The 9,557-nt window shown below is 55.4% G+C and overlaps 1 protein-coding gene across 2 annotated transcripts; it reads left to right on the top strand.

Annotated features, from left to right (window-relative positions):
* The first annotated feature begins 90 nt into the window (after positions 1-90).
* Positions 91-9,557, top strand: LOC117003352 (annexin A6-like). 2 transcript variants are annotated; one of them, XM_033073238.2, is made up of 17 exons: positions 91-186; positions 436-494; positions 771-893; positions 1,095-1,153; positions 1,581-1,656; positions 2,529-2,610; positions 2,829-2,923; positions 3,329-3,442; positions 3,869-3,959; positions 4,401-4,480; positions 4,680-4,733; positions 6,494-6,511; positions 7,336-7,432; positions 7,722-7,817; positions 8,076-8,134; positions 8,832-8,954; positions 9,203-9,557. In XM_033073238.2, the coding sequence occupies exons 1-17, from the start codon at positions 174-176 to the stop codon at positions 9,260-9,262; spliced, it is 1,299 nt and encodes a 432-aa protein (XP_032929129.1). In that variant the 5' UTR covers positions 91-173; the 3' UTR covers positions 9,263-9,557. The 2 variants fall into 2 exon arrangements, with proteins under 2 accessions (XP_032929129.1, XP_032929130.1); XM_033073239.2 differs by lacking the exon at positions 6,494-6,511.

Below are 9,557 nucleotides of genomic sequence, written 5' to 3'. Positions count from 1 at the left end.
CCGCCTGGGTGAGCATCACCTGCGAGCTCAGGGTGAGCCTGAACGTATCTTGGCAGCTTCTCCAGGCATCTCCTTGCTCTCATTCTGCAGTCTTTGATGAATATCTGAAGATTGCTGGGAAGCCCATTGAGAGGAGCATCCGGGGAGAGCTCTCTGGTGACTTTGAGAAGCTGATGTTGGCCGTGGGTAAGCCAGCCCCACATGGGGATCCTGCAAAAACACATCACTGCTCTTCCTCACTGGGAGGGCTCAGCACTGGGGCCAGCAAGGTCAGGGTGTACCTGGTATCAGGGAGCTCAGGGAGGCTCCTCCAGGATGGATGGGGATGCTGGATATGGTTCCCATGGGGTATGGGTGCTCAGATGTTTGGGGCACTTGGAGGCACTGGAGAAGCTGAGTGCTGGCATCCCTCACCACACCTTAATTTCCCTGCAGTGAAATGCATCAGAAGCAAAGCAGAGTATTTTGCTGAAAGGCTCTACAAGGCCATGAAGGTGAGTGGATTTCCCCTTCTCTACAGAAACCCCCCAGTGCTGCAGGGGTCTGGCCAGAGGAGGCATCCCCTTGCCACGGGGTGCTGCTGGAGAGAAGGGTGACACAGGTCCATGAAGGCAGGACTTACGTGACCTGGGGTCTCTGCCCTACCCTCCAAAGGAGTTACTCCTTCAGACCCAGGGCTGGGTAGAAGTCAGATAGAGGGTCCCACATGTGATGGGCTAAGCAGAGTTGCTCAGCCATCCCAGGCTTGATGTGGGGTTGCTCCATTGCAGGGTCTGGGCACGAGAGACAACACGCTGATCCGCATCATGGTGTCCCGCAGCGAGATCGACATGCTGGACATCCGGGAGGTGTTCAGGACCAAGTATGAGAAATCTCTCTACAACATGATAAAGGTAAGGGCTGGGGGTCCCTGCTCACCCTCCAAGCAGCTGCTGGTGCTGCCTCCCTCATGATGCCAGCACCCCTGGGAGGGCTGTGCTGGGTGTCCATCTCTGAGGACAGGGTTCAGGGAGACCCCTCTCCATGAGCTTGTCTCATGGCACTACCTTGACTCTACCTACTGCATGGTTCTCTGTCTCCATCTGCCTTTCCAGGAGGACACGTCTGGGGAGTACAAGAAGGCTCTGCTGAAGCTGTGCGGAGGGGATGATGAGTAAGACCATCTGTCACCCCCCTTTGTCCCTCTTCACCCTCTTGGTGCTGGGTATGACATCTGGGTCAAAGCCTGGTGGAGCACCTGGACCAGCAGCACCCACAGGGACTGTGGTTCAGTACAGGGAGCCCTGTGGCCCCTCTACATGACCAGCCACAATGTCATGGTCCCTTCTTGGCACATGGGAGCCCTGCAGGGCAGGGCCAAACCCCTGGAGGGAGGATGCTCTGGTGGCAGAGGTTGGGATTCACCACACATTTCCTCCCATTCCCACCCATCCAGCCCCACAGCAAGCACCTGACTCCTGCCCCTGTGCCCAGTGGATACAAAACCCCCCTCATGGAGGAGCAAGACAGGGTGAGGGGGTCTGCTGGCAGGTGCAGGGCCCCCATGGCTCACTGTCCCCTGTGCTTGCCCTCCGTTGCAGTGCTGCAGGTGAGTTCTTCCCCGAGGCGGCGCAGGTGGCCTATCGGATGTGGGAGCTTAGTGCGGTCAAAGTAGAGGTCAGCACCCCCAGCCCCCCTGCACCCCTCTGTGCTGCCTGCCAGCTTGGGACTCCTGGCTTCTCCTGTCTGCCATGGGGCACAGCCAGCCCCACACCTCTGCTCTGTCTCTCGCTCCCTGGCTTCTCTGGATGCCATTCTCTGGTTTTGGGGTACGAGGTTGACAGGATGTAACCGTGGCAGGGCTGGCTGCCCCCCCGTGGGCTCCACTAACCCCCTCCTCCCTCTGAGGCCTTCCTCCCTTGGGGCAGTGGGTCCTGCACGTCTCTGCAATGCATCACATGAAACCCTGCCCACCAAAGAACTCCTGCCCCTTGGGGTAGCCCAGAGCTGGCCAGGGCATGGCTGCAGTCTGGGTAGCAGCAACCTGCATGCAGCTGAAGCTCCCACAAAAGGGTGCTTTGGGATGTGCAGAAAACACACCCTGAGCCCTACGTGAACACTGGGAGCATGGAGATGTGTTTGAAGCTGTAAGGACACAGGGGGATAGAACTGTAGGGCAGGAGTGAGCAGCCTTTCAGCAACTCTTCTGTCTCTCAGTGACGTGGCCAGCCCAGGCTGAGATGTTCCAGGCTAGGGTAGGCAGGTGTAACACTGGGCAGGACACCAAGACTCCAGGGACTGTCTGTTGCTCTCTTCTTCCTGCTCTCTGCTAGTCTGGCTATGATTTGCCCCTACTGAAAGGGGTGACAGTGGTGGGGAGATCCCCAGGTGCTTGCACTAACACAAAACCTGCTTTGGCCTCAGCTTGCTGGGTGGCACCTTCCCCCCTCTCCATCTCCCCTTCTCTCCATCTCTCCATCCCTTCATCCCTTCCTCCCTCCCTGCCTCTCATCTCGACGGTGAACATAAACCCCTCTCTGCATCCACAGCTGCGAGGAACCGTGCAGCCTGCAGGAGACTTCAACGATGATGGGGACGCGCAGGTGCTGAGGAAGGCAATGAAGGGCCTGGGTAAGTGAGGACTGTGAGTTTATGCCCTTCCTGATGCTCCTCAACAGCTCCTGGGGCAGAAAATCCATCCAGGCCCACACAGGGCTGCATGGAAACCTCAGGGGGAATCGAGACAGTTGTGGGAGTTCTCCCTTCCCGCCTGCCCAGTTTGTGGGGATGGCATTGTGCCCATGGTCAGGGTGACACAGTGACACAGTGTGGTTCTGCTGTCATTGCAGGCACGGACGAAGGGGCCATCATAGAGGTGGTGACCAGGAGGAGCAACGCCCAGAGGCAACAGATCCTAAAGGCTTACAAGGCTCATTATGGCAGGGTACTGCAGCCTCTATCCCACCCTGCTTCCTCCTGCACACATCCTGTCCCCTGCCACATGGAGATCAGCCCCTCACTTAAAGGAATCCTGCCCAGGGAGCAGTGGGCATCTGGGGCACACTCACCTGCCCTGGCATGATTCCCCCAAGGGAAACAGTTGTCACAGCAGCCTCCCACTCTCTGTGTCCTTTCCCCTTCACTTGCCCCATCCTCAGCTCCACACAGAGGACTCCAGAGCCAGAATCTCCTCAGAGCCACCCAAATATGTGACATTAAACTGCCCCAAGAGTTTTCTTAGATGTCTCCAATCCCTATACTCTCCTACCCCTTTTTTCCTTTCATGTTGGCTTAACTGGTCTGTCCCTGCAGAAGCAGGTGGGGACTGAATCCTCAAACACTTTTGCAGGACCTGATGGCAGACCTGAAATCCGAACTGTCTGGCAGCTTGGCCAAGCTGATCCTTGGGCTGATGCTGACACCGGCCCAGTATGATGCCAAGCAGCTGAGGAAGGCCGTGGAGGTAATTGTCACACTGCTGGTGGCCCAGGGCTGTCAATGCCCACAGCTTCACATGCCCCAGAGTCTCACCTCCTGTGGAGAAGAAAAGATCAGAAAGTACCAGGACAAAGACCTGGTTTGCACTCAAGACTTGCATGCCTCTTTGTAGCCCATCATGCTCAGCCAGCTGGTAACCACAGGAGAACCAGGGTAGGGGCAAACCAGTCCCATGCACTGCTATCCACCAGTCACAGCAGCTGGGACCCCACTAGCAGTGTATTTGGACACTTCATGTTGTTTCCTACTAGCCCTTGGGGCCATTTGCTGAATGTAGACTTTTGCCACATGGTTGACCTGGACCCCTCCTTGCCTGGCACTGCAGGGCAGTGCAATCATGTCCCCATCTGGTGTTGGCACCTGCAGCACCCACCATGCCACTCTCTTCCAGGGGGCCGGCACAGATGAGAGCGTCCTCATCGAAATCATGGCCACGCGGAACAACCAGGAGATCAGGGCTATCAACGAGGCCTATCAGGAAGGTAGGGCACGGAGGGACAGGGGAGCACCCAGGCTCTGGGCACAGATAATTCTGTACAAGGCTCTTTTACAGCCCAGGCAAAGTTTTGTCTCTGGGTTAGGTCCATGGCTTGGTGTTATGAAGGTCTGGTAGTCCTTCCAGCAGAGTGCTGGTCCTCACCTCTCTCCATCTCACCAGCCCTGCCCCAGCTCTGCCATCAGTGCCATCTCTCTTCCCTGAGAGCTCTTTCACAATGATCCTATTCTCTCTAGAGTACCTAGAGCAAGAGGCTGTGCCTATGCTCAGGGCTTTAGAGCTTCTGGGGTGATGCCCTCTTCCCTGGGTTTGAGCTCAGCAGATGGAGGCATCTGCTTCAGCCATGCTTCCCACGAGGATCACAGGCACAACAGGCACTGGTGGGTGGGAAGCTGAGCTGCAAGGCTCAGCCATTCCTTCTTCACAGCCTACCACAAGACCCTGGAAAGTGACCTGAGCGGTGACACATCAGGGCATTTCAAGAGGATTCTCGTCTCCCTGGCTCTGGTATGGGCAACTCTCACTGGGTGTTTTCCTCTCCCTGCCACTGGCAGTGCTGTGGGTCTGGAAGGACAGTGGCTGGGGAAGACAGAGCATCACTCCCTGACTGGGCAGTGCTGGTGGACTCTGTCTGCCACCCCCTCACTTGGGGCTCTCCCAGGAGATGTCCCCTCCGCATCTCCATGATTTTTGTATCCAACCACAGGGCAACCGTGATGAAGGACCAGAGAACCAAACGCAGGCACACGAAGATGCCAAGGTAAGACCCATGCTCTTATGGACTTTGCATTTAAAAAAAGAAGAGGATGTTGCATGCCCTGATCTGGAATTGACATTCTCAGGGAAGCAAATGCTGCTTGGCCTGGGTCTGTGTAAACTGCAGGGGGAGATGCCAGGTGAAATGACACCCTTGGAAGTAAAGCTCCCATGCCTGATTGCTGAAGCCCTTGGCTCTGCTGCTCCATGCACGGGGAGAGCAGCCCCAGGGTGTCCCCAACCAGTGCAGAGCTGCCACTCTGGGGTTCAGTAGCACACACTGATGCTGAAATTTGGCTCTTGAGCTTCAAATGCAGCTTTGGGCTGGTCTGCAGGAGCCACCCACCTCTGTGATTTGTGCAGGGGGCAGCCCTGACACACTGGGGTGCTCCAAACCTCTACTGAGCTGTGGTGAGACACAACTGGAAGGGGAAGGCTGAGCAGCCAGAAGCAGTGCAGGGGGCTGTGGGGGCTCATTCCCTGGCTCAGCTCCTGGTCCCAGGAGACCTGTGACCCACAGGCTGTGTTCCCTGACCTCCTGCTCTTCAGCGCCACGTCTTTTCTATAAGGGGCTGGGAAATCTGTGCAGGGTCAAACCCGAACTCTTGCTTGGCTGTCCCATGCCAGCACTGGATGTTCCAATGCACAGAGAGCACCACAGCATTCCCAGCAGGGCTGCCACCAGCAGAGGGAGTGGAGGCTGTGCTGCCTGTGTCCCTGTCTGTGCACTGCCTGCACCCTGCTACACTCTGCCTGTACCTCTGCTCAAGCACTGCTTGCACCCTGCCACACTCTCTGCCTGACCCTCTGCCCAGGCATTGCCTGCACCCTGCCACACTCTCTGCCTGTACTTCTGCTGATGCCTTTTTGGAGCCACTTAAAAACAGAGGTTAGACAAAATTAAGAGAATTAAAAGCGCTTAGATTTACTGAAGGGCTTTCAGGTGCATTTAGGGCACATGTAGCCCTCCCAGGGGGCTACACCCCAAAATGGATGGTGGGTCATGGGTTTTCATACTTTTATAAGTTTGCATATTGGGAGTTAATCTTTCAGTTACAGTTTCAGCTAATGAAGTCATTTGCACCAAGTTTGCTCCCCGACAACTTACTTTTGTTTACATTTCTCAGGGCCTGAGACAGTCAGGTGTCCTTGATTCCCAGGCCTAGAGAGGAATTGTTTTGTCTGACTAAAATGGGAAAGCAGAAGTTAACAGTCTATATGGAATTCAGAGTTACACACTGAGGAATTGCAGGAATGCAAATATATGAAACATATAAAAGCTGAAATCATTAGGCATCACTGCCCATTCACTGCCTGCACCCCTGCTGCAAGTGCTGCTGCTCACCTCAGCCTGCTGAACAGAGAGAGCCAGGGATGACATGCACAGGGACGAGCCAGCCAGGTGGCACCTGACCTGGCACCACGCTGTGTTTTGTCAGCAAAGCTGCCCTTCCCCTCATCCCACTGGGAGAGGTGGGCAGGCTGGTGGGAGCCAGCCTAGAGCCAGGCAAGGATGCTCCAAGAGGAGCAAGAGGCTGGTACCCAAGCTCCAGGGCTGAGGGGACCCTGATTGCTTGGCCAAAGACCACCCTCCCAAGGTACTGGTGTAGAGGCCATACTGGAGGAGGACATGGGTCCTGCTCATGGGGAAGCAGGGGACCTGGGGACAGGGATTTTGCTATACTTCCCTTGCTTTGTCAGGGAACAATAAAGGTTGAGCACCACCTTCTGACCCTGTTGTCTTCCTGTCTCTCTCTCCACCAGGTTGTTGCTGAGACCCTGGTGAGTGCCTGCCCTTTCGCTCCTCACCCTTCTGCATGTCTGAAGGGATGCTGCCATCCTGTGGTGCAGGGCTGGGGCTGGGAACTGCAGCCCCACAAGCCAGGCATTTCTGACCACATGAGCTGTGCTCACTGGCTTGGGACTCTAGTGTCCTTGCATCACATCAGGATAGGGGATAAGGGGATAGATGGGACCTGCAATGAGAGCATTTCCCTGTAGTGTGGGGCAGGAGAGGGAGAAAGCCCCCTGCACTGCCCTTGGGGACCAAGCCTGCATGCAGGACCCATGTTTCAGGCAGTGTGGGACTCAGGGCTGGCTTCCCTGGCTCCCCAAAAGTGGGGATTGGGGAAGGGATGACTTTATCCTGCAGAAGCCTAAAGGAGGAGATGAGCACAGCCTCCCACTGATGTCCACAGAGGAATGGCAGCTGTTTCATTCATGGGCAGCATTGCTCTGGTCCAGGGTGGCTTCTGTGTCTGGCAGCCCTGAATTTCCTCTTCAGGTGGTGTTGGTTACCCCCGAAACATTCTCCACAAAGGACAATAAAAGTCTTAGTGAGCACTGCAGAGCTTTTTCCATAAAAGCTTGAAAACATATTTTCTTAGAGATAATCTATGAGTGCATAGCTTCACATCCATGCAGAGGAAATGCCTTTTTTAGGGGGAAAACATCCCCAGCTATTTCCTTGCTCATAAAAGGTAACCCTCTTTACAAAAGGGTTTCCAGTCAGGACTGGCTGTCCCAGGAAGAGCTGTTTGACACCTGTGTCCCTCTCTGCCATGTCCATCTCTCTGCCTCCCTCTTCACTCTTTGCTCTCTCCCAGAAACTTGCTGATGTCTCCAGCAATGACTCCAGTGACTCCCTGGAGACGCGATTCCTCAGCATCCTCTGCACCCGCAGCTACCCCCACCTCCGCAGAGGTAGGATCACATTTCTCCATCAGCTGCAAGACAAGTGCTTGGATTTGGGCTGGATGGGAGGTGGGGAGATGGGGATCCTGTCAAGGCTGAGGTTGAGCCCTCTGCCCATCTGTGGTGGGGAGGAGGCAGTGGGAAGAGCTGGTGTGGCCTGGCATTTGAGATGACTTGTTGAGCCTGCTCTGGTCCCTCCTGGTCCAGAAGTCTCCACAGCTGAGGCTGGAGTCTCCTGGGTGCCCAGGGCTGGAATGGAACAGCTCAGCAATGATCCTTTCCTCTCCCCCATCCCCAGTGTTCCAGGAGTTCATCAAATTGACCAACCACGACGTGGAGCACGCCATCAAGAAGCGGATGTCGGGAGATGTGAGGGACGCCTTCGTGGCTATTGGTCAGTGCTCCCTCAGGGCAGCAGCCCCTTCAGCTGTCACTGCCAAGGCAGTGTGGCAGCAGATTCCTGCTGCCCTTGGACCATGGAGACTCCCAGTGGGGCATGGGTTGGAGCACCTACAGAGTCCCTAGAGAGGGCCAGGACTGCACCCTTGTACGAAGGAGGGCTTGTGGCTGAGACAGTGGTGCCACAGTTCCTTGCTGTGCTGTGTCCCCTGGGTGCCAGGAACCCACTTTCCATCCCCTCTGTGTGTTGCAGTCCGCAGTGTGAAGAACAAGCCGGCTTTCTTCGCTGACAAGCTCTACAAGTCCATGAAGGTGAGGACAGACCTTCCTGGGGCTGGGCTATGGGAGAGGGCTGGGCTGGGATTCTTTGGGACTCTGCTTTAACCCCCAGAAAGGGATGGGGTTTGTCCTCTGGCTGTCCCTGAACAGTGAGGAGGGCTGACCATAAACCAACACCTGGGGTTATCAGATCTGTCTGATGTCTTGCTGGCAGCAAGTCCAGCATATGTCCAAGGAGAGATCATAGAACAGTTAGGGTTGGAAGGGACCTTTAAAGGTCATCTAGTGCAATTCCCCGCCATAAGCAGGGACATCTTCAAGACTGCTTAAGGCCCCATCCAACCTGGCCCTGAATGTTTCCACAGAGGGGAGATCTACCACCTTTCTGGGCAACTTGTGTCAGTTTCACCATCCTCATTGTAAAAAATTTCTTCTAAGTTAAAACCATCACCCCTTGTCCTATCACTACAGACCCTGCTAAGAGTTTCTTCCCATCTTTCTAAAGCCCCTTTTAAGTATTAAAAGACTGCAATAAGGTCTCTCCAGAGACCTCTTCTTCAAGCCGAACAACCCCAGTTCCTTCAGCCTTTCCTCACAGGAGAGGTGTTCCAGCCTCGTTTTTGTGGCCTTCCTGTGGGCCTGGTCCCCAGCTTGGACTGTGCTGGAGATGCCAGGAGCATCTGTGAGCCCCAGTCCATACAGGCCTTTTTATTCAAGCTCTCCCTTGCAGGGTGCTGGCACAGATGAGAGGACCCTGACCCGGATCATGATTTCTCGGAGCGAGATTGACCTGTTCAACATCCGTGGCGAATTCATAGACCTGTTTGACAAATCGCTGCACCACATGATTGAGGTGAGAGGACAGGGACTTCCCTTCCTGGCTCATCACCTTGTCTGGCTGAGCCCTGGCCCTGAGTCCTGTGGGGACCTGAGCAATGGCTGAGCATCACCTGAGGAGGGGGAACCTGGCCCCAGTGTTGGCTGGTCTGGCTATAGAGAGAATGTGCTGGCATCTTCCACTGCTGCAGGGATACCTGCAGGATGTCCAGGACATGGGGCTGTGCCAGGGCAGGTTCTCTGACATGGCTTTTCCTCTTGCAGAAGGACACCTCTGGCGACTACCGCAAGGCTCTGCTGGTCCTGTGTGGTGGGGAGGACTAGGTGGCAGCTGGGGCCCTTTGTGTCTGAGCCAGCACACAGCCACTGCCTTGATGTCACCGCAGCTTCGGGGGCTTCAGGGGACACTCAGTCCCCTCCAGAGAACAACTCACTTTGCGCTGGAAAGCAGCACCACATTGCAAGCGGGGAAGTCTCGGGGAGGGGAGCAGAGGGGTCTGGGTAGGGAGATTGTCTTGAAGCAAAATAATTCATACCCGAACATGCCACTAAACCAAGGAATTTACCCAGATAGAAAAGACAATTTTAAATCTGATAAATAAAACCTCACTGTTGCTGA

This window comes from Catharus ustulatus, chromosome 15, assembly GCF_009819885.2.
Source record: "Catharus ustulatus isolate bCatUst1 chromosome 15, bCatUst1.pri.v2, whole genome shotgun sequence".
Lineage (NCBI taxonomy): Eukaryota > Metazoa > Chordata > Aves > Passeriformes > Turdidae > Catharus > Catharus ustulatus.
Note: the sequence above shows the minus strand (reverse complement) of the source record. Positions and strands in the feature narration are given on the sequence as shown.